We start from the raw sequence: 24,778 nt of genomic DNA on the forward strand, positions 1-24,778 counted from the left end.
TTGTTTACTGGTTCAGGTAGCAAACATTTCCTCCAAAATGAGAAAAACATAGATGTTCCATTACTTGTCTGGCTTTCTTCTGTGCAATTTAAAGTGTTGGTTTTGGTTGTTTGTTTTTAAATGAGGGACAGAAATGAATTACATCTGCTTTGGAGTTATCAGTTGCAGCCTTAGAAGTGAAGCTGTACATTTAAGTGTCCACCTGAAGTCACAACAACTGATTCAGCCTTGCATGGTCCAAGTTTCACACTGAGATGACTCTCCTGAAACCCTCCCACGTTAAACTATGGCATTTCTTTAAACCAGAGCAGTGCAAAAAGGACTACAAAGTCCGAATGCAACCCTCCAATTCTGGAATCAGTCTGGAGATATGTATTAAATGCAACAGGGTTTGAGCCATGACTTCAGAACCTGTAACTAGACGTGAGACCAAATAGTCTGTACTTGGACCATGAAGAGTGTTCTGCTGAAACCGGGTTATGATGGAACAGGAGCTGAAATGGCTGGAAAGGTGACTTTGGACATGCTAGCCAAGGCTAAGCAGTTACAGTTGCTTTGGAAGCCTAACAGAAAAAGGAGTCCCATCATAAACAGACTGACCAACATCAGTGCAGAGATTGCCTGCACAGTGGCACAGCTGAGAAGAGTCCAAGGGCAGCTGCATGCCCTTAAGACTTCAGTCATATGAAGAACCTGGGAAATGCCATGAAAAGGTGTTAAAAGCCCAGTCCCCTGAAAGACCGTACTATAAATACACGAGTGCAGTTAGCTCACACAAGCAGGTTCAGGACCTTTGATCCACCCTGATCAACTTTGAAATAAAGATATCTCATCCCTTATACTTGAACCAGAAACAGGCTGTCTGGAGCAAGAACTGTCACCCTCTGTTTGTGCAGCACCTAGCAATTACTTATATTTATACAAATATATATTATTTTAGTATAAATAAAGAAAAACAAGTGAGCACAGAGGCACCGGGCAGTACGCTATTTCCCTATTATCTGCTTGCTGATGATAAATAGCAATAATGTAACAAACCAACCAGCTTGATGCCTATCTGAGGGTAGTGTACTCTAATCTCATCCCACTGGAACACACAACTTTAGTACTGTGCATCCAGCCACCTATATTGCATGCTGTAAAGGTGAATTCTTCTGATGGGGACTGTCCAGCATTAGAGGAATTATAGTAAAAAAGAATGATGCTTTGAAATAGGGACGGTGACACTTAAACACTCTTCAACAAGCAATTATGAAATATTAGACTTCTTCTTCCAGACTGTGAGTGTTAAATTGAAGATATTTTTCTCTGCAGGTGCAATATACAAGTTATCCCTTCTGAGCTGTTTAAAATGCAAAGGTCAAAGCAGACCATACAAAGCAGCAAAAAAGAAAAAAGCCATGCACAAACTTGACAAGCAAAATGTAGCCATCCAAACTGAAAGTTAAGTAATACTTAGGTGATAAGCTTTGGTAATTCACACATTTAAAAACTCATCCTCTTCAGTGCACAGGCATTCACAGCCATCTCTATTCAAGTGATGACTGTCACATACAGCCAGTTATCTTGTAGGCAGGGATACAACCAACAAATAGGAGAGCCTCAGGCAGATTTCACAGCACAGTAGTCACAGATTGCAATAGGACCGTGGTGTACTGTCTCTCAACATCTTACTGAAGTGCAGTTTCCATTATGCAATATCAGTAAGCAATGAACAGCCACACGAGATGTGATCCTGGATAATACACATGATAACGAGACCAAATGAAAGTTTTATCTGGTATGCTGCTCTCCTACTGGACTTGATCTGCATCCACCTCAGTCAGCAGATTGGAAACTAAGGTATATGCAAGGCCCTTATATTCAAGCAAGGGAACAAATAAGTTGAGAGGCTCCTCTCCTTTCTCCACTTCACAGCTCTCTTCCCTTTATCCACTGAGTTACTGGATCAGAGACAGTCTGCACATGCAGCCCACTCGAAGCCATCCTTGGACATTTCGCCCTGAAGGAACGAAAGAAGGTAAGGAGGGTGCCAGTACTCCCTTGTGCAGCGGTTTCCTAAAGGTACACACAAAATGCCTGCAACTCCCCTTATCCCACATCCATAGAGCAGAAGGGCAAAACTAGCAACAGAGACCCTGTCACCCAGCCAACTCTAAAGAACTTGATTGTATTAATTGTTGGTATGATACTACTTTGATAGCTGTAGCACTGAAGTTCCAGATAGCATTATCACTATTTATATACAGTCTGTTGGCATACATCACTTTGCAGCTCTTCATCCCTCCCAACAGGAATCTACTAGAACGATTGCCTTATTAGTATTAAGCACTAGTCAAGGACAATCTCCACTTCTGCAGTGTGCTAACACACAGCCCTGTCAGTACTTGGAAGAGCAGCAGCCACATCTTGTGGGAAGATTTGGCATTGCAAGTTTATTCCTAATAATATGAATTTGTAGTTATTAGTTCAAGTTCAGTTTTGCATTAAGCTAGTCAGGGATTCTCCTGAAGTGACCTGTCTTTTTTTTTTTTTTTACCCCTTTTTGTGCAAGATGTACAAAGTGAACCTTCACAGCACACTGGTCCCCTGCAAACCAGTTTCTTCTAATCAAACAGCCTTTTGCCTAGGCCAGTTAGTCCACCTGGATCATCACACCGCAGATGATCCATGATCCAACACCAGATAGAAAAGGACTACCCTTTGCAGCTGCATGCTTAATCTTATCTAACTACAGGCTAACATCAACCTGCAGCCTCAATATTCACTGAGGACTTCAATAGAAATTAGTCTCCATAATTAAAAATGCGAGCAAGAGTTCACATTCAAACAGAGTTGAGAAATTTGGTACCTGTTAAGTCTGCTACCAAGGGACGCTCCAAGACACAGCTTGAAGTAATCCCCGTTATCTGAAGCTCAGATAGCAAGGCTTTGTTTTTGTACAGTCTGTTCTATGAACTATTTCTTCTCTGTCTCCATTTAGCACTTCCAGAGCAATACATTAACAAAATCTAGCAATTTCTGCGGGAAGTGGGTATTCAATATCATTGCTACTGACTTCACATTGTAGTTTCAGCACTAACCTGGGAATGTGAGAGTCAAAGAAAACTCAACACACCATGAGCTTTGAAGTGTTAGTTAACCCTAGAGTGGAACAGGTCTCTAGCATTCCAGCTACATACAGCTTCCTGTAAACATACTAATAATGATAAGTAGCTACCTAGCCAGAGCATACCCCAGGTTCTACAATCTCCTAAGTATTGCTAGTCATTTTTCCTCCTGCCCAAGCAAATTACCCTTAACAAATAAGGGAAGGGCTCCAAGTACAGCTATGAGCACACGCAGCAGCAACAACCCTTCTGAGAGAAAAATGCAGCTACTAGTTAGGCAAGTGAGGGAATGACCTCCCAGCAATATTAAACAAAAAGCCGTAAGCTTACCCAATGAGACAATCCTGTAAAAGGTCTGTTAGGTAATTTAGGTAATAACTTATCTGACATATCTACTACTGCCCTAATTAAAACTGACTTCATTACGACCTGTGACCTGTAGCCTACTACATTCCTCAAAGCCTTTCCATAAGAGTGGCATAGAGCTCTGGATGGCTGACTGGAAAGTCAATAGCATCAGACTAATGACTTGAAAAACATTATGGCAGTAGAGTAGCAAGCAAGTCTGTCCTGTTTTCCAGGCCCTTGGCTGCTTAGCTCATCTGAAAACAAATCACTTCAGCTCAGGTTTGTATTTTTCTTTTAATAAAGAAAAGCTGAAGTTCTGAGATTTTTTACATCACTAAGTGAAAAAAACATTATCCCACACCTTCCCCCTCCCCCCCGCCAAGTCCTGCTTGGAAATGAACGAAGTACAAAACACTCCTTTACAATAATCTGCTCAGTATTCACTTTCAAGATCAGTAATTGGCCTGATTTACTGCAAACACTGATCAAGTCTTCTTAAGGTTCACAACTGTCTCTTATAAAGAAGGAACGTAAGTCACCATCGACAGGACATGACGCCTAGTCTGCTTAAAACTCCAGTTCTTTCTTTATAGCATTTGCAACAGGTCAAGTTCTGTTACAATCCTCTAACTTTGGAAAGTTTTGACTGAAATGACATAGCAGGAAGTGCAAAATAGAGACATGGCCTATGCTGACCTTCATCAGCAGAGCCAGGTCATTATCACAAAATCTTGGTGTTCTCACACAGGGAAGAGACTGAGGGTAAGATGATTAAAAGTTTTTCCTTCGAGTGACATATGTGAAAATATGCAATATATTGATACGTACCAGAAGGGACAATTAAACTTCAGTATTTATAAACATGTCAGTAAATTGACATTTCCTACAAGAGATAATAATATACAAGAGGAATGCAAATCAGAAGTTTTATTTTTTCCCCCACATACATAATTAAAAGAGTGAATGAACACATGGGACAGGGAGTCAGAGAAACTAGAAATATTTACAAAGACAGTTAAGCTATCCAATTTTTTCCATCTTCAAAATCAAGTCATCACAGATTTTTGTTAGTTCATCGTTTTCTTTAGTCTGTTAAAGAAAAAAAGAAGAGTTACAGGTACATGTAAGCTATGCTACAGCCAAGTAGCAAGCTGAGTCACAATAAGTCACGTTTCCCAACACAGAATAAAAAGTCTATTTATATGCTAGTGACTTACACAAATTTAGTCTAAAGGGACAGTCTACTTTGTAGGTCTCATGGTACCCTTAAGAGGCCCAGGAAGTGAACCAGGATTAACTATAGTCTCTCTACTTGGACAGAATTCCATAGATCAATTTGTATCTAAAAATTTTGGAAAAATTAGACTTTCCAGACTCAAGGTCATTTTGTTACATATACTGAAATTCAAGATGATAGCAACAGTTTGGATTTTAAACTTCACAAGACAGACAACTCTGTGGGATGATGCTTTGGTACTTTTACTGACATGTGGCAGTAGTTTCCAGCTTGTGTTAATTGCTTGCGTGGTTAAACCATTTTAATAAGAGTTCCTAACATAAAATACAAGAAAAATAAAATCTTAACAGGAAAAAAATAGTTCTGTGCTAAATGGCTCATCTCGTCTTTCTAGTTACAGGCCTACTGTTTCCTCATTTATTCAAACCTTAGCCATAGCTGTAAAGACATAAATACAGGATTATTTTTTTCTTAACAGCAGGAATGCATCAGCATTATCTGTTTTTGAGTCTTCAGTGTTGGCAGAAGTACAACCATGATGCAGTGGAACTAAGAGCATGCATTTCCAGCAATATAAGTTTTAAACCTCAGAAATACTTCTGTTTATTTGTTCTAACAAAGGAGACTGATGTGGCTTTACAAAGCATTTCAAGACTTCATCCATGAAGTATATTTGATCGCAGTGTTTCATAAAGATTAAGGGCCTGAACAATATTGAAAGAGTTCAGCCAATACAAAACAGCTTGACTAGTGCTGATGGCTTACAAATCGTATGTCTACAAACAAGCTGAATCATGCAGTTATTCAAGATCATTTCCAGATTCTGCTCTTGGATGTGTTTAAGTTTCAGAACACTAACTCCTCCAGTAGTTCAGAGAGCCTGCTGAGGCAGCAGCCTCAGTTGGTCATTTCTGTGACCCACCTATGGGAACAAGCCCTTTTGCTCCAAAAAAAATCTGTACATACAGATAAGGCATACGTCAATTATGTCAAGACTCAATTTCAGTACTTATTTCCCAACACCTACCTGGACAGCAGTCACCAAAACCAGCACAGTTACTAGGACTATTTCCAGTAGTGGTGCAAGGTATTTCTTCAGCTTGTCTAAGGCAATAGCTTAAAGAGACTCACTCATGGCATTTTGACTAACCTTTTGTTCAAGGCTCCTCTCTAAAGACTGGATCCTCATTTGTTCTTTGCGGAGACTGGCTTGGAGTGCTGCAGTCTCCGATTTAGCTTTGCTTCGTACCTGGGCAATTTCCTCATTTGCTCTGGAATTGAAGCAAAATGAGTTTTTATATCACCTTCAGACAGCACAGCAGAACTGTTCATAGAATCACACTAGATTCTCATACTTTGAATATTAACCCCCCAAATCAATACTTTAAGCCAAGTTTTGGCATCAACAAGCCCCATTTTACAGCAGCTGAGGAGAAGTGCATATTTCACTCCTAGTACTCGGTTTCTTGGCTTGGTACTTACTGATGCAGCTTTTCTTCAGCATGTGCCTTTAGTGCCTGATATCTCTGTTCCTCTCTCTTAATTCTAGCCAGGTATTCTTCAGCACATTTTTTCAAAGCCTCTTCATTCTGTCCCAGGAAGAAGTTTAGTTAGCTTTTTATGTACTACCATGTGCAAAAGTCTTTCCATTTTACAAGTCAGCTACTTAACTAAACCAAAGTGACAGTATTTACCAATCAGAGTAATAGGAACAATTGCTAAGTCCCATAAGCTTTGAAACAAGTGCCAAGTCTCCCTACTAATCCCAGCTCTTGACTTTAGCAACTCACTGTCTCCAGGTGATGCTTTAACTCTGTGCTCAGAAAAGGGCTTTGAAAAGCAGGGTGGAGAGATGGAAAGAATGCAAGATGAAGGAAGTCTTGCATTGGTTTCTGCTGAATAATTCTAAGCATTTTGTATAAGAAACCATTGTTTATGATCATCATTAGCTTCATTCTTCCGGTCTCTGAATGTTTGACTTCACCAGTTTAAGCTAAAGAACATTCAGTAAGTATATCATTTTGACTTGTAATAGAAAATCCTCTTCAGCAACCATTCAACACTACGTAGGGGAAAACAAGCCGCCCTTACGCAACAAATTGCTACAGTAGATTTGTCCCCATAATTAACAGAAAAACCAATATGCATACAATAAGAAACAGCTCGTTTTTGTTTGAAAAGACTTTGGCTTCTAACAGAAAGATCATTATCATACTTTAAGCCAGCCACTAAATATAATAGATCATTTTTTAATCTTTAAAGCAGACAACTTGTTTTACAGGCCGTGCCTCTACTAGCTAATTAATGGCTGCTCTAGAAATTCATAACTTATGATCTTCTCTAAGAGGAAAGGAAGTCTTATTTATCTTGTAATAATATTATTTGCATTATAGCATCTTACTTTACGGTAACCCTCCAGCACTTCTTTCTGTTTTTCAAATCGCTTAAAGAGTTCAGAAAAAGATTTCTCCATAGAATTCAGATCTGAAATAACTTGCTGCTTCTCTTCCACCATCCTCTGGATTTCTTTCTTTGAAAGCTCCTTTTGCTTCTGAGCATCCTCTAAAGAAATTGGAGGTAACAGGGTTACACTCATGATAGTTATTGAATTAGTATAAAGCTAGATCCATAGTATGGACAAATAACCCCCCAGATAACACTAGGAAAAGAGATTTTTTCATAGTGTAATGTCTCCTCCAAAAAGGATGCTGGAAAGTAGCAATATTCTCTTAGTTTGCTACATATTCTTTTGTCCTAACCCCAAGGCCATTAAAGATTGTGATTATCACAATAGTTGAATAACTGGAGAAGACTGGGATAACAAGACAAACTGTCTGGCAAACCCTTCCAGGAAAACTTTTTGCTAGCACACCTGAGCTACGTTTCCCATAGGCTTACTTTTAAAAAAGCACACACATGAAAAAAACCCTAGCATACTATTCAGTTTTCTTAAAGAACTACATTTAAGCAAGGCACAGATTTGGCTAATTCACTTGTCAGCTAGGACAATGTACCTATGTAACAAGAATTTCGCTTAATGTTCTTCAAAGTTAGGAAGACAAACTTGATGGAAGCAAACGCCAGATCAGTCCAGCAAGATCTACTGACATCCTATCGCTTAATTAAGGCCAGATAATAAACCGTTAAACAAGCTACAGACATCTGGATCTGCCAATTTTAATAAAGTGGTAGTTCACAGTCCACTGGAGCGTCAGAGGATGTTAGATGTGTTCATGCTTGCCTCCCAATGTCATTATCATCATCTACTAAATCAACACACAGCCAGGTCTGTATGAATATTCATTGAAATGTTACCCTCTAAGTACCTTGTCTGAAACCTTATTCACCCTGAAAGCACTTGAAACATTAATGACATCAGAAGTGAAACAGTATTAAGTTCAGTTGGCAACCTTAGGCTAAGCACTGCCCCCAAAATAATTTAAAATGTAAATTCAGAACTTACCCATCATTTGGGTTATTGTACCTTCAAACTCAGCAACTATTTTTCTAAAAAGGAAAACAAAAGTTAGACCATAAGATGGAAGAAGTAGCTGGAGTAAATAAGCAGGCACAGAAACAATGCTTACCCCATTTCCTTGTATTCCATATGAAGCTTGTCATACTTCTTTTTCCATTCGAGAGTCTCCAACTGTTTCTCTTGAACCTTTGAGGGAAAAGTAAACCCGTCTCTTTCTCAGGAAGTGATACAAGATTTGATACTAGGAACAGTCCAAAGGGTAGCTTAGTTATACTTAATTTTATCCATGTCAAATTCTAACTGCTTAACAGGTTCAAAGTGAAGTGTTTCTTTACAAATTTGAGTCAAGTAAGATGTAGGTGAAAACTAGAACTCAAACTGCACCATTCCTAGCGTTACCAAGTTCTCTCAGCTGGCAAGATCAGAGCCAGCTCAGTCCACCACTTGCCTGCTCTTATTCATCCTACACATAGGTCATTGCTCATGGGCCAGTAATGCTCTGTCAAGGAGTAACACTCTCTCAAGTGACATATATCCCCTTTTTATTTACAAATCAGATAAAGTAAGTCACACATTTACTGACCATAACACAGGAAAGACAGCAAATACTGAAAGGCTATGCTGGTCAAGATTAAACTGCTGTTTGGAGTCATCTTTATTCAATAATCCCTCTCCCTACCACATTTCCAAATTTAAGACACCTCAGTCATCTTAAAAATAAGCATAGCTATTTCACATCAGTTTAATTAAAGCAGAGCTCACAGTAACAGCAAAGAATGCTTTTACTGCTTAATACTAAATATTTTGTGCAAACTCCAGGAATTCAGTTTTGTCCCGGGATTTCTACTAATGGCTATAATGTTGACAGTTGACTGTGCGGTGTGGGAGGCCTTGAACATCGAACAAGGCCCAGAACAGCCTTGAAATTTGAACAGGAGAAGGTAAGAGCACATAATTACTGCTGGCGTCCTCTTAAAGTTGCACAGTACACTGCAGTATACTGTTTTTTGGGCAGTTTTAAGAGTAAATGCATTTTAAGCGTACTGTAATATTTCAGATGGCAGGAAGCGAGCCACAAGTGAAAAAGAATATAAAATAAGCAGAATCTGAACATTTCAGCTCAGGAGATATGCTTGCAGAAGGCAACAACAATAGTTACGCTAGAAACAACTGCTAAAACAGCAAAAGCGTGTTAAGATAGAAGCTTTCACTAGCAAACTCAGCTGAAATGGTTCAGCAGGCAAAAAAGCATGCTTTCATGAAATGATGTATTTGCTCAGAAGGAAAATACATTTTCCCTCCTTCTCTCATCAGCTTGAGTTGTTTCACAAAAATAACATCTTAAATTCAATCCATCTTGCTTTCAGGTTAATACAGTAAACCCAAGCACTTCTATCCATTTTTAAGTGCCCCAACAGCTGCTGTAACACAGTCACACCTGCCTTGCTGCAACTATTTCTACATGTTTAATGGTGCTCTAATCTCTCACTTCAAAGAACTATGTTCAAAATATTACAAGCTTTACTCCCTGTTCTTATCTAACATCTTTATTTTAGATCACTGCACTAAGAGCTGACCCCTGCCAGAGTCACACATTTCTCATTTCGTGTACTAGACAACATACTGGATAAAAAGTTACTCCCAGAAAAGGTAGTATTTTTATACTCTAAAGGGAAAGAAAAAAAATGTAAAGCAGCAAGAGGCTGCAGGTCACTTTCACTAAGGGCATTTACTGGTTGCGATATTGTTCACTGGGAATTTAGAATGCTGTTTTCTTCTGAAGTTAATTTTGAAGTGAAGGCTAGCTTTATGGAAACTGATGCTTCAGGCCTGCTCTTACAATATTCAGTATTAGTAAATTCACATAATCCAAAAGCTATAATAATTAAGCATCCATATTTTTAAAGTGAGGGAATACACTATTCTTTTGGCATCAGGGAGAAGGTGGGGTTTCAAAAGTGATTTCTGTAGTGATTTAGTTACAGAAGATAATGAGGAAAGTACCCCAGGCATCAATACTTGGCCCAGTCCTGTTTACCATTTTCATTAACAACCTGGATGATGGGGGCAGAGCACACCCTCAGTGAATTCACAGATGACACAAAAGGGAATGACCAATTCACCAGAGGGTCATGCTGTCATCTAGAGGGACCTCAACAGGCTAGAGATGTACAAAGCCCTGCACCTCAGGAGGAACAACTGGCACCAATACATGCTGGGAGACACCCAACTAGAAAGCAGCTTTGCAGAAAAGGATCTAGGAATCCTGGTAGACACCAATTTGAACACGAACCAGCAACGTGCCCTTGCTCTTACGAAGGCTAACTATTCATGGATGCATCAGGCAAAGTATCAGCAGCAGGGCAAGAGAGGCAATCCTTCCCCTCGCGATCCTTCCCCTCAGCACTGGTGAGGCTGCACCTGAAGTGCTGGGTCTAGTTCTGGATCCCCCAGTACTGGAAAGAGTCCAACAGAAGTCCACCAAGATGGTGAAAGGAATGGAGCACCTATCCTACAAGGAGAGTTGAGACTATTCAGCCTGGAGAAATAAGCAGCTCATGGGGATTTCATCCATGTCTGTAAATACCTGAAGGGAAGATGCAAAGAAGACCGAGCCAGGCTCTTTCCAGCAGTGCCCAGTGACAGGACAAGAGGCAACAGACAAAGACTGGAACACAAGAGGTTCCCCCTGAATATCAGGAAACAATTCTTTACTGTGCAGGCGATGGAACACTAGCACAGGTTGCCCAGAGAGGTTGTGGAGCTCCCCCCTCCTCGGAGAGCTTGAAAAGCCACCTGTACGTGGTCCTGGGCAGCCTGCTCTGGGTGGCCCTGCCTGAGCAGCCATCGGACCACACAGCCTCCAGAGGGCCCTTCCAACCTCAGCCATTCTGTGAGTCTGTGTTTAAAATCCCGCTGACTCTTTCTGCTGCTCCCAACTAACGTTAGTCCAGAGTGAGCTCCAGATCTCCCCACCACTTATTTTAGTAGCTGGACATACTGACATGCCTCCCTATTCCACAAAGGAGTTATCACCACACTGAATTAACATTACAGATTTATCTTGTTTTACTGAAGTAATTATATGAAAAGCAGCCCCTCCTTCCCACTGATAAGAACAGATATTTCCTGGGTAGTTTAATAAGAAGTATTTCGATAACTGGTATCAAGCCCCAAATCATTCTATCTGATAATGAATGCTTTTTAATATGGATGAGTTCTAAGGCAGAAAAGTGAAGTGTGACGTAAGTTTGACGTATTTCCTTAAATATCAGCTCTTCAGAGTTCTATACCTATTGCTCCTATCAAGCACACAACAGGCTTTTGGGGATGAGATGTTTATGTCAAGTATGACTGACAGAACTGCCAAGCGTAGAACTCTACACCACAATTTAAACAAAAGGGATTTTCAAGGCTATGCAAAGTCAAATGTCACCATACCTCTCTTTTAACCAGTTCAACAGCTGCATCCATGTCTTTTTGGCTATATTTTAGTACATCTATAATAGCATCCACCGCAGCATCTGTGGAAGCAGCAAAAGGGAGCGGAGAAACGTTGCTAGTGAGGGAGTCTGGGATTAAGGAACCTGTGTCCTGTGAGGAGACAAAAGTTAAGTGATTCTGACTTTTTATGCAATCATTAGCTGTTTGTAGATTACTCAATGTAAATGAATATATTCCAATAAGCCCCCCCCAAATACCTCCATAACTTAATTACCATAGCTTTCTTATCTTGTAGGTATTTTGTAAAGCTACATAGTTATCTGAGGTGTAACAGAGTGCTAGCCACCAATTATCTGCTGTGTTTCTGATAGTTATGACACCACACTATTCCCTATGAGTAAATAAAACACCTTTTCAGGATGAGATACTGTGTGCAATTCTGTTCATACAAGGGTGTTCATTGCTCTGAAGCTTACACTGCATGGCATCAAGTTTAACCAAAAGTGCTTTTCATCTCAGCAGGGCAATTAAAATACAAGTTTGTCTTATTTTTGTGGCTTCAGCTGTATGAAAAAGATTGGTTGATTAAAGCATTTTTTAAAAACAGCTCAAATTCTCCTAGACTATGTGCAATGTCACCAGTTTCCACAAAAAAGATTTGTAATACAAGAAAATTAAGTCCATCCAGAAGTTCAGCTTTGATATGGGTAGTTATCCACCCCTTCTAGGACAACAATTTGAATAAGCCTTAAGTATACTGCAATCTTTAGAAGCTGTGAAAGTCTTAACTCCAGATTCTGGCTGACCCCTTCCCCAAAATAGCAACATGAAACCTAGTATCACTCCAGACATCCTTACAGAAGTTGTAAATGTTCCTAGAAGATCTAATCCTTTTGGTTTTTCTTCATTTTGAAGACTCGCTGCAGGCTTTTCAGCTTCCTCAAGCAGTTTGCTTAGATCAGAAACAGGGCTAAAAACAAACACACGACATAATATTCAAGTGCTGCCTTTTCTTGTAACACTACATACAACAGTCTAGATTAAATCAATACCTACCCACACAGTGGTGGAGCAGTCATGATGCTTGTACTTGTCTCAATAGTGCCAAAAATTGGTTTTCTTGGACTGTCTCTCAACAGAGGGTCAAACTTCAAATACAGCGATTGTTTCCTCAAAGCAGACTCTTTGAACTGAGGGGAAAAGGCATAAACTGGCAGATTTGCTGCTTCATAGAATAACACACACGCAAACCCCCACACAAATAACCCTCTGGAGAGAGGGTGAGCCTATTCTTCTGTGGCCAGAGTATTGTTCTCAGGAGAAAAATACATAAGCTTGTGGGCACCGAGTTCTTAAGTCCTTATGTAACATCAAGTGAACAGTCCTCTGCTCACAGATAGAACCAAAAGTGCAAACTTTTACTAACTATTCAAAACCAGTAAAGATGCTGAAAGATGGTACTGTAAACTGAATGAGCAGTCTTGTCTTCTGTTTTTGTTCACATAACAATAAGGACAAACACAGTATGACTAAAAAACAAATTTAATTTCAGTATATTCACTCTATACTCAAAGCCACTCCCACCCTAGCCCAAATCAGGAGAAAAAACAACTGAACTGAACTGATTGAAACATGAAATAGCCAATTCAGAGTCAGATTTCCTGAAACTGCCCATGAAACGGAAAGGCTTAAGAGATCTTTTCAAAACAATGATCCTGCACTTCCAAAGCATGCTGTTCTTGCCATTTGGGCAGAGATGGGAAACGTCATCCATCCAAACTTCACCACTATAAGGAAAATGGCAAACTCTGCAAAGTGGAAGCATAGGACGTCTGATCCTTTGCAGAATTGCTTATAACCATATTCTCCCCTCTCCACCATGCCTTATAGACACACTCCTATGAAATAAACCTGTATTTCTGTAAGCAAGTTCAAAGTTACTTCACAAAAACACTTAAGGCTTGACGGCTTCCTTTCCACCCAGCCAGGGAAGCAAACAAAGCATTTCAATACAATACTTACTGATGAAGTTCCAAACTGCTCCAGATAGTCTATTTCATTGCCCATTCCTAGAACTGGAAAAGAAGTGATATGACAACATTGCATCTTTGTTATCTCACAGTGAAGCATCTACAGCTATGCTGGTGTATACAGCCAGTAAGTTTGTGCTCCTATCTCATGAGCTCATTTTCCATCTGCTAAAAGATATTGTAGTTTTATCTTAAAAAGAAATAAAATAAAAATCAGGCAAAGATTTCTAAGATAAATGAATTTATTGACACTATTTTTCCCCAGATACCTGTAAGAACATGCAAAACTTAACACAGTTGAAGAACTTCTGTCGTTCCCTGGTTAAAGTGATAAGCACACACAGATATTCTACTCTTTTATACAGTGTCCCATGAAAGAGTAAGACCACCAATCACATCTTTAAAATTACTCTACAGCTCAAAGCTCAACCATGAAGACATAAGTCATTTCTCAACACACTGATTCCACTGAAGTATTAAGCTGCAGACTGCACTGAAGTCATTTGCTCATCCTTCCACACAATGATCCTACAAGGAATAACCTTTCCAGGTGTTTAACACCAGCTATGTGGTACGCGTTTGAGACACGCATGTAAGTGCAGAAAGACCATCCACATAGCAAGAAGCAGTGAGTATTCAAGCAGTGCTGAGGGCTTGCAGTAACCCTCAAGACTCACAATTACAGGTAGTTGCATAGCTCTAGTGTTCTCCATTTAGAAACCCCTTAATACCAGAAGTGATTTTAAGGGCAGAGGTTTTCTTCTTAAAAAAAAGAAAAAAGAAAAAAAAAGCTGCCACTGAAGCCCCAAATAGATTATTTCTACACAAGCTTAGGTTTCATCTTCCCAGGCAGCTGATTGCTGATAGCCAGCTATTTGAATTTAGCTTAATCCATTAATACAGAAAAAGTCAGAAGCAAGCTCAGGTACATTTCCCACCCTGCTATTTATTGTGTTGGGCTTTCTTTTAGCCCCCAACAATCCTTCCAGAAGAGCAAAATTGAAGATAAAAGCTAAAATCAGTACTAAAACTGAAGAGAAATACATGCACGGAAGTTACTGTAACAATATCTTCCATTTTGCTCTGAAGGAGTATCCTTACCTTCTGCTGACGGTCTGAAGAGCTCTTCAGGTTCAGTGCTTGCTGTCTGCTCATCTGCTGTTATTTCAGTTTTGTGTGAGCTAGGTTTAGTTTCTTCTGCAGACGTTGACCTTTTCCCACTGTCAGCAGAAACTAAATTATCTTGAGATGGGGCATTATCTGGAGACACTTTAGATGGGCTTATTTGCTTCTCCTGAAGAGAAAAAAACAATCCTTTTTATTGTTTAAAATAACAATTTAAATGCAATATGAAAATCACAATAATAATCAAATTGGTTTGTCACAAATTAGCTGTGCAACCAGGATAATAAGCCTCAGTAATTCACAGACATAGGAACTAAACAGTACCAACACTAAGTACAGGAGTCACTTTTTAAGAATCCACACCCTTGTGTTTGTCCTTGTATCCAACTGCTGATCAAAAATGATACCACATACCAAGGCACCAATTGTCTGTCTCTGATGTTACCTTCAAAAGACAAGTCGGCACAGTTTACATCCACTCTAGAACTGCTGAAGCTTCATAAAAAAATATTCCTTGGATAAAATATCAAACATGGGTCTGACAAGGCTAAGTTGCAAAGAACTTTGTTCCATGGAACAATTTGGTAAGAGCTGGCTATCTTTTCTATACCTTACCATTGCTGGTGCCTCTGGACGTTCAGCTTCTCCTTGAACCCCTGGCGTGTCTGGCATTCTTGGCTTGCATTCTACCACATTCTGTTTGCCGATTTCCCTTGGTGGGAGAGGAAAAAAAGAGAGTCAAAATCCCAGTCACAGACAGTTCTGAATTTTATTTATCAGATATACTGAAGCACTGAATAAAATAAGCTTATTTGAGCGCTTCTACTGCCAAGTACAGGAAGCTTCAAGGAAGATGAGGATGTAAATTCTCTGTCTTGCCTGGTCACAACTTAAATGACAAAGCTCTACCTCCATCAGAAGCAGTGCTATGTGGGAAGCAGAAAAATCACAGCAGTATCACTTGTTCCTATTCACTTAACACCCTTCTCATTTCCATTTGAGCAGCCCAACGTTTTTATTTTCATTTTTAAACTAGAGATAGGCTTTCGTTTAATTAAGAACAGAATTACAAGCAGACTGCTATTTTTTTCACCAAAGCAATGCTGTGATTCTTGGTGTAAGCCACAGAACTTCATTAGAGAGGTCCAATACTTCAGTTAATGCTGACAGCATAACTTTCCACTTTGGTAAACTGTAGCTGATTACAGTATACTGGGAGCAAGAGCACAAACATTTCTGTCAAATCAGCATCTCCTGGCAGTTTACTTCAGGTGAGTTCCTGGCTGCCTATTGTAATGCTGACATTTTAATAGTTACACTTCCTAGGAAAAGCAACACAACATCTCCCATTCTCAAGTAGAAGCTTGCTTCATCTGGTGCCAAAAAAACAGAACTTTCATGACAAGCATTTTTATAGGAGACAGCATTCAGATACCAAGAAAACGCAAGGAAGAAACAGCACCTCAGAGTTCAGCCAAGACACTACGTATAGAACAGAACTGCCTAGTTCTTCTGTGTAGTACCTGATGTGCAACACTGCCTACTTACCTGTTTACTGAAAGATAATAGTAGTTACCTGATACTTCACATTTTACTTTAATCTTGGAGTAGGCAAAGAGCTACTTGACCAAGGCATTAATGCTCTTCCCACGTAAGTCTACCCCCTTCCCTTCCTCCAAATTTAAGGATATCTTTTGCCCAGAGCTAGCCATGGTTTCTCCAATGAAATCTTAGCTGCTGCGACATGTTGTGTTAAAGGTTACCAAGTGCAATATAAGCAAGCCAACCTTGGAGGAAGAAAGTCAAGGACGTGTAGGAGTCTAATAATTATTAGATAGATACCACCTAACTACTTTTTCCTCACGAGTTCAAGGCACTTACTTCTACTTTCAGTTACACAGATTTACTTACGGACTTCTGGGCTCTTTTTTCTCAAGAATTTCATCAGTAATTGGTCTGTTATCCTGCTCCACTGGAAGAGGCTCCTTTCTTGGTGAGGTGTGATCCTGCTCCTCTTGCAGGTGAGCTTTCTGAGAGCTAGGTTCAGAGCATTCAGGTGAGGTGGAAATTTTAGAGCCTCCTCCAAAGGGATTAAAGTTTGGATCATCAAGTTTGTCCCAGTCAAACTTATAAGATGCTTTTGGAACAGGCATTTCATCTTCCACATTACTTTTACTTTGCACTTCAGTATTCTCTGGCTTTGTTTTGGTAGTCGGAATTTTTTTGGAAGGTGGTTTAATTCCAGGTCTTTTACCTAGTTTCTTTGGAGGTGGTTTTCTAGCACTGGTATTATCAAAGTCAAATTCCAGTTTTACTGGTCCAGCTTTGGGGACACCAGGCTTTTCTGAAGGTTCCTTTTTGGAGACAGCAGGCTCTTCCGGAGGCTTCAACTCTTCTGCAGAAGCTTTTTCTGCTACTGAAACATTCTGAAGCTTTGATTCCCCGGTTTTAGAAGAATCAGTTACATCAGAGCTACTAGGACCCAGATTGCCAGATTTATCAACTTGGTTTACTTCCGTGGAAGTTGACTCCTGCAAAGAGTCACTGATAGCTTGCTTTGGGGACAGCTTGGGTTTGTTAGACTCCAACTCTGTCAAAACAGATTCTTTTCCAGCAAAAAAAGTATTCTCCTCTTCACTTGGATGCTCAGTACTTGCTATAGCTGAAGAAGCTGTACTATCCAGTGGAAGAGAATTACTACTTTTTTCAGAAGTTTTCCCAGGGCTGCTAGATACTCTTACAGGAGACTTTTGCAGATTTCCAGGGGAGTTCTGCAGCTGCATTGAACTCTGAAAGGGATTGATGTCATTTAAGTTATCAAAATCAAGATTGTAGGAACCTCGGCTCTTTACTGGCATCTCATCATCTGGGAAAGCAGCAGCACTGACTTTCTCTGGCATTTGTGTATTTATCTCCGTATTACTTGCTTCAGCTTCAGTCTTTTGAAGACTCGGGCTGCATTAAAAAAAAGTCAAATCACACATGATATAGCTATTTTTTAGATAGCATTTCACATCATCTTTAAAGAGATATTTGCACAAGTAGCTTTCTTCAGATAATAAAAATTACTGGTGTAATAAGAGAGCAGCTGAGAGCAAAAGAATACCCTAAAAGCAAAAATTCAGCTGCCACCTAAACAGTCTGAAATCACAAGCTAGCACATACAAGCTACATGAAAATCAATCTTCGAAGGTACTCAGTATTCTTACGCTCTCAGTTCTACACATAGCTACCTTATGCCAGTCACCTCTGATGACCTGTACTCACTACAACATACAGACATTTCCATGTCACTAAGCAGTGTGAAATACACGTTGCTTAGGAAGAGTTATTAACAGCAAGGACTTTGAGGAAAGGCACAACAAGTTGTACATTTTTGTGTAATTTCATCCATGAGTCATGACCGAGTCACAAGACAAAGACTAAACTAAATTATGATTCAGGTTCTCCCATTCTAGTCAATGCTCCGTCTGGTCACCAACAGATTTTTTTCCCCTCTACTGAAAGTATCCACCAGGATATCATCTGCACAGGCCTGTATGTCAAAACAGATCCTGCATTTCAGGCACTCTGAACTCAATACAACACAAAAGCTGAAGAGCAAAGCAGTATACAAGAGAATACTTCTCCAGTAAGTAAAACATAAGACTCTCTAGCAGAAGAAACAGGTTAAAGAATGCGTTTGTGTACTCACTACTGCTGGGTATTCTACAAGTCATTGCTCTCCACGTTATTTCCCCAAACTTTACTTAACTTCTGAGGCTTTGCCTCAGACTGCAGAGAGTTAAGCGATTACTTCCTGAAACAGGATTTCCTCCCATTGTTTTGTCCCTGCTCAAAGTAGCTATTTCTATGTGCCATTCATATCTGCTGTAGAGCAGGTCATGATTAAAAGCCCGTCAGTAAAAACACTACTTTGATAAGCCCAAAAGCAAAGGCGGGAGATAGAGTTCAGGAAGCTCTTCTCACCAGGTCGGAGTGCCTCTTCCCTGCGATAGTTCAGCCCCAGACTTGTTCAACTGCTCAGGCCCCTCCCATTCTCCTTCAGTGCTTAACCTAATAAATGCCAGCCCAGAGCAAGACACCTGCTTGAAACTTGGCTTACTTTACTCAGAGACTAGTCAAAAGTGACCTCTTTCAGCAAGACCCACTCCTTTAGTTTGTTTGCTACAAACAGATTCTTATATTTTAAACGTAGAAAAGATATGCACAGTAAAAGTGGTGTCTTGACACACACTCATGCCCTAACTAAAGCCAATCAGGTGCTAGCCTTTTTAACTCAATTGAGCCACGCATGTACCAAATCTTTGTTTAAGCAATAAGTTTGAGGCATAAACATAATTAAGTTACTTAAAAATTGAGGTGGCTGGCTCAGATGTAGTTTTCTGAACTAGAGCGTATGCACAAATTTAAAGCTGAAGCAAACCTAAATATTTAATGAACATGTAAGCATTCAATCTTTCTGCCTTCTCCCTCTACCAAACACAAGAAGTGGGATCAAATGAATACGATGGGGTAGTTGAAAACAAAAGGATGTACTTCCTCACAGAAGACAAAGTTAAGATCTGAGGCTTCTTGCCAGCCACTGGGCACTGTAGATGCCAGATGTTTGCACAAGTTTAAGAAGGGACTGAAAATTCAGTAAGAACAGTATGCATTGAGACCTGCCTATTTAGATAATATTTTATCATTATACCATTATAGCAATACTTGTAGTAAAAGAGAGGTTGCAAAACCCTAAACTGTAACATTGCAGACCTTGTGCTCTTCTCTAGACAGTTGCCACCAGCCTCCTTAAGACCCAGACTGCTAGACTGTTCTTACTTGGAATTGACATGATATTCCCTGTGTTATTAGATTTCCTTTAATCTTAACACTCATTGGCTCAAGGTGGCAATTCAAGCTAACCCTCCAGAAGATGTATCCTAAGGAGAAAGCCTAAAGAGATAAAACAGTACCTAACATAAAAAAGATGAAATTTTATGGCTTGATTAACTTCAGAATAGTCATAGCCTCGCATGGAAACCTTACTGTAGGAAGCAGTTTCACATTCTCTGCCTAAAGCGCTTCTTTTCTCTTAAATTATTTATGTTACTAGGATAAATATATACACTAAGAAATATATCTTGTTATAGTCATCTCTAGGAAATCAGTTACTAAGGGAATTAAAAATCTAGTTCAATATTCAATATTACAACCATGAGAAGGCTTTCTTAAAAGTAGTAACAGTTATCTTTGAAAGAAGTTTGTGTATCAAAGTCAGCATTAAGTTTTACTATTTCCATCTTGTTACAAAATACAATATTACAGTTCAAATATACAGGTTTATAAAGGGGGAAATTAGCTTGCAGATGTCCCCCGTTGCTAATGCTGCTAGCAGTGAATACTCTACTTACTCAATACTGATGGGTGCAGATAAAAGATCATCCTGCAAGGCTTCACTGCAATCATCAAGCGTGAAAGTAGACTCAAGTTTGTCTGTCATGGTAGGACTCAAGATTTTTCGAGTTTGAGGATCTCTTAGAGGAGTTTGAAAGGTTACCTTTAAGAAAGTGACGGGGGAGGGCAGGGGGAAGGAAAAAAAGAAGAACATGAACACCAGAACATTTTCAAGCTCCAAACAGCATACGCATTCAGTAGTGTAGATCGTAGGAGGAAGAACAACATAATCAATATGAAAGCAAAACTTTACCTTCATAGCTTTTGCCACACTTTTTGGTGGCAAGTTTTCTTTCTGGGACAGGCGCAGAATGGAAGGTCTCCCTGTAGGTTCCGGTGGTGCGAAGCAAAAGCCACAGTCTTCCGCTGTTAGATCATCACTGATGTTTTCTCCATTTTCTCCATTTTCTGCATTTAAAATCTGCAGACTCATTCTAGAATATCAACACATACAACATCACTGCATGAATGAGAGGGTGTGGTCAGCCAGATGCACTTTCAGATAACCGAAGCTGGAAGCCTGGCACTGGCTAGAAAAAAAAAAAAACAGCTTCAAAAGCAGCGTTAAAAGCATTCAAAATCCTGACATGAAAAGGTACCTCGAGACTATGAAAGCATCTAAATGAAGCATTTGTCCGGCCCCTCTGCTTTTGCTAGTGGTCTAGGCAGTTAATTGCTAATATTATGCTTTCCAGTTAACATACTACCCTACTAATTAAGCTGCCCATCCTTTAGAAGTAGCTCTATCATTTGCAAGTTTCTTCATTCCCAACGCCTTAAAACCAGCAGTGACGTGCAGTCACGTCTCTTGTAATAGGGCATCCTATCCTAAGCAAAATTACAGCTTTTGCAAGGGGCAGATAACAATCATTCCTCTATTTTATTCACATGGTCTCATTTCTACATTGTATATCAGCAAAAAACAAAACAAATGTGTTTAGTTAGGGTGTGTTTAGGATCAGAGTCCTGAATAAGATTATTCAGCTTTTTCCAGCACTGTCTGAACACATGCTGCTTTTGTGAAGCACATATACTTAAGAATCCTTTGTTGTATAGACATTACTAGTATGTAAATCTGAAAAAAAAAGTAATAAATAGATATTTCTGAAATATTGCTTTTAAATAAGACACGCACAAAGCTTTACTAGACCATACAGGCTTGTCTAATTTTACTAGTATTTCAAATGTGAAGGACTTGAAACTAAAGCTTCCATCACATCTAAGCTCAAAGATGAAAATAAGTTAGGAATACAAAAAGAACACTTCAAGTATCCCAGGCAAGCTAACATGTTTTATGTACTCGAACTCAGCCTACTTTTAATTCCCATTGGAGTCTCCTCTGTTTTTAAAAATTAAAGCAACAGTTCTCAGTGGTGCTACTGACAAAACAGAAACAACCAAAAAGAACCAGAACACAAGAGCCACTTTAAGCAAGATCTAGGTATAACCAGTGTCCATCAAGGATGACTCTTGAGAAGCACAGTTATCTGCCAGGCCTCTCACCAAGTGATTTCTTTCACAGGAATTAAAATTAGAAGGGATGAGACAGGACTTATGCAAGATAACCAGGATCATCAAGTAGAGATGTTGGCTTTCTGCACTGGATAACCATTCCAAATGATCTCAAAAGCTTGATTTGAACAAACAGCTGACCATTAGCTTCTTTTTCCATCCTCCATCATGCAGTCAACAAAATTGGCAGAGGAAGACTCCAAATGATCATTTTAATTTTCATAAAGAGGTAACAAGAACACTCCCACTGAAAGCTTTAAGTCACATTTTCAATCTCATTGCCCTTGTATATTCAAATTTCCATATTGAAGTCTCTGCATACATCTCCCCGCTCTTACAATAATCCTTATGGGCGAGTCTGCTTCCTACTCTCCACTGAGCTCAGCTGCTTTGTCTGAGAAACTGACAACAGCAGGGTTTTAATCAGCAATAGAATGCAAACAACAGATATGGAAGCAATGCAAAGTACGCCTCTATTTGTTATTTCTTCATTCTTTCTTTAGCTTTCACCACACTCATACTTTAGCCCAAGTTATTTTACACACAAAATATTTTTACATTAACCTGTAGAACTTGAAATAAAGCACTTCAGTGCAAGCTAAAATTGGGACAACAAACCAACAAATCTTCAGTTATTTTGTGCAATCAATTAGTTTAGAAATAAAGCCTAAGATGTGATGAAGTTGGCAGCACCTTTAAAACAAGCTCCGTAAGCATGGGATGCTCACCTGGAGACTTCAGGCTTGTTATTCAGCTACACGTGCACCAGATTCAGATCACTAAAATGGTTAACAAATTGACCCTGTATACATGTATGTATATTTGTCCAGACTTTTAGATATTAAATCTAGAAGTCAAATTCTGCATTTATTTAAAATATTTAAGTAAAAAAAAAAATACATCTTTGTTTGAGGTGGTCAGTGGCCAATGCATACAAGTAAGGGTTGTGAAAGACAAGTTTTTCCCCCACTATGACCAAAATGAAGATCCCAAAATGAAACTGCTTCGTGTTTCTGAAGAATATTTATCTATGTACAAGCAGCAGTCTTCCATTCTGTATTTGAGAACATGAGTCTGGTGACACCAAGTGAATCCAATTTATAAATTGAGGGCTTCCTGGCAGCTAACTGTTATTTACTACTGGTCCCAGGTGCACAACACCCAATACACCAGTACGGTCTCAAATGCCCGCACTGAACATGCGAAGCAAAAGCAGATTTTTTTTTCCTACTTATTTTTCCTTTTGAAGCCCTCCAGCAGCTAAATACAGAGCACTCACCCCAGACAGAGTAATGCAGTAAGACCAACATTCACACCCAGTATTTCAGGCTGGTTTTCACATGTTAACTGCAGCTCATGCATAACTAAGTGACCCAAGGCACGTGCTGCTGTGTTTCCCCACAGAGCTGACAGCTATCTTTTCACAAAAGGGTTGAGGTTGGAAGGGACCTCCAGAGATCATCAGTCCAACCCCCCTGCTCAAGCAGGATCACCTACAGCACGCTGCACAGGACCACATCCAGGCGGGTTCTGAGCATCTCCAAAGAAGGAGACTCCACAACCTCTCTGGGCAGCCTGTTCCAGTGCTCCGTCATCCAAACCGTAAAGAAGTTCTCCCTCATATGGCAATGAAGCCTCCCGCAGTTCAATTTATACCCATTGCCGCCTGTCCTATCACTGGCCACCACTGAGAAGAGTTTGGCCCCATCCTCTTCACATGGTCCCCTCAGGTATTTGTAGAGATTGATGAGATCCCCTCTCAGTCTCCTCTTCTCTAGGCTAAGCAGGCCCAGCTCACTTAGTTTTTCCTCAAAAAAAAAATAAAAATCTTTTCTTTCTAGCGCAAACAGCTCAGCACCAGCGATGACTTTTCCCGTTAACAGCCTCCTTCACAATCATAGCCTGCCTGACTGCAGAGGCCACCCGACTCCCAGACCGTTTGAGGGACGAGAACCCGCAGCAGCCCCAGCACAGAACAGCCGTGGGGGGCAGCAGTCAGCCCCCTCACCCCACTCCCTTGCGGGGGACCAAAAGGCGGCCACAGCCCCCAGCAGCCGAGCCAGAAACGAGCATCTCTGCTGACCGAGACCCCCCCCCCCCGTGGACCCCAGCCTCACAGAGCCAGACCCGTACCCCCCTTTCCTCACCCCCAAGCCCCCCCCCCCCCCCCGAGACCCCCTACACCGCCCCCAAAACCCAAGGATACCTCAAGCCCTTCCTGAGCCCCCCGCCGACCCCTGAGCCCTCCCTCTTGGCCCCAACCCCATAAAACCCCTCACAAGACCCCCCCCAGCCCAAAACCCTCCCAACCCCCCCCCTCGACCCCCCAAAACCACAGAGGGGTCCCCAAGCGCCCCCCTCAGCCCCCAAGCACCCCCCAAAGCACAACGAGGACCCCCTCACTCCCCCCCACAGCCCTACCTGCCGGCAGGACCCGGGGCCGAGCCCCCTCAGCGCGTCCAGCAGGACCCGACAGGCACCAACCAACCCCCCTCAGCCGCCGCCGCCTCAGGATTTCAAATTTCAACGGCGGCTCCAGCCGGCGAATGGGAAGCGTCATTCACAACGCCTTAGCCAATCGGAAAAGCGCGCTGCCAGGTGGGGCGGGGACTGGGGGGCGCCGCGCCAATAGGGCACCGCGGAAGGGGGTGTTGCTGCGTGAGGCATGCTGGGAAGTGTAGTTTGCGGCGCTCCGTCGTCGCGCCGCGCTGCGGCCTGTTACGGCTGAATGGCTGAGCGCTGCTTCCCGCTAGGGCATGCACCTGCTGGTTCTGTGGGGAGAAAACTCAGTGTTCGGTGCTCTTCGGGGTAAATTTGTGGTGTTACTGACACCCTAACCTCGGGCCCCACAGGACTGAAGTGTAGTCACTTCAGTCACTTCACCAGGGCAGAGAGTCGGGTCCGTAAATCCTGTGGTAAATAACTCCACTTTTCGGTGTGACATTTTAGAAAAACAACATTTTCATTCCCAAAACCCACTTGCAGCAGAAGGAAGTGAGCTAAGAGGGCTGCTACAAAGCACTGATAGCCCATAGGGATTTTCATGGACCCAGGC

General features: G+C 40.9%; 1 protein-coding gene across 2 annotated transcripts; it reads right to left on the reverse strand.

Moving 5' to 3' along the window:
• Nucleotides 1-4,370: 4,370 nt before the first annotated feature.
• TACC3 (transforming acidic coiled-coil containing protein 3) lies at nucleotides 4,371-24,295 on the reverse strand. Of its 2 annotated transcripts, XM_040555844.1 has the most exons (16): nucleotides 24,145-24,295; nucleotides 20,465-20,645; nucleotides 20,169-20,314; nucleotides 16,684-17,727; nucleotides 15,388-15,484; nucleotides 14,749-14,941; nucleotides 13,640-13,692; nucleotides 12,674-12,807; nucleotides 12,476-12,587; nucleotides 11,615-11,767; nucleotides 8,283-8,359; nucleotides 8,159-8,202; nucleotides 7,097-7,257; nucleotides 6,178-6,284; nucleotides 5,846-5,966; nucleotides 4,371-4,547 (listed from the first exon to the last, which is right to left on the reverse strand). In XM_040555844.1, exons 2-16 carry the CDS (start codon nucleotides 20,642-20,644, stop codon nucleotides 4,479-4,481), a joined length of 2,691 nt encoding a protein of 896 aa, XP_040411778.1. In that variant the 5' UTR covers nucleotide 20,645; nucleotides 24,145-24,295; the 3' UTR covers nucleotides 4,371-4,478. The 2 variants fall into 2 exon arrangements, with proteins under 2 accessions (XP_040411778.1, XP_040411779.1); XM_040555845.1 differs by lacking the exons at nucleotides 20,169-20,314; nucleotides 20,465-20,645; nucleotides 24,145-24,295 and adding an exon at nucleotides 18,467-18,627.
• Nucleotides 24,296-24,778: the final 483 nt, after the last annotated feature.

The sequence above is a fragment of the Cygnus olor genome, chromosome 4 (assembly GCF_009769625.2).
Source record: "Cygnus olor isolate bCygOlo1 chromosome 4, bCygOlo1.pri.v2, whole genome shotgun sequence".
NCBI classification, from domain to species: domain Eukaryota; kingdom Metazoa; phylum Chordata; class Aves; order Anseriformes; family Anatidae; genus Cygnus; species Cygnus olor.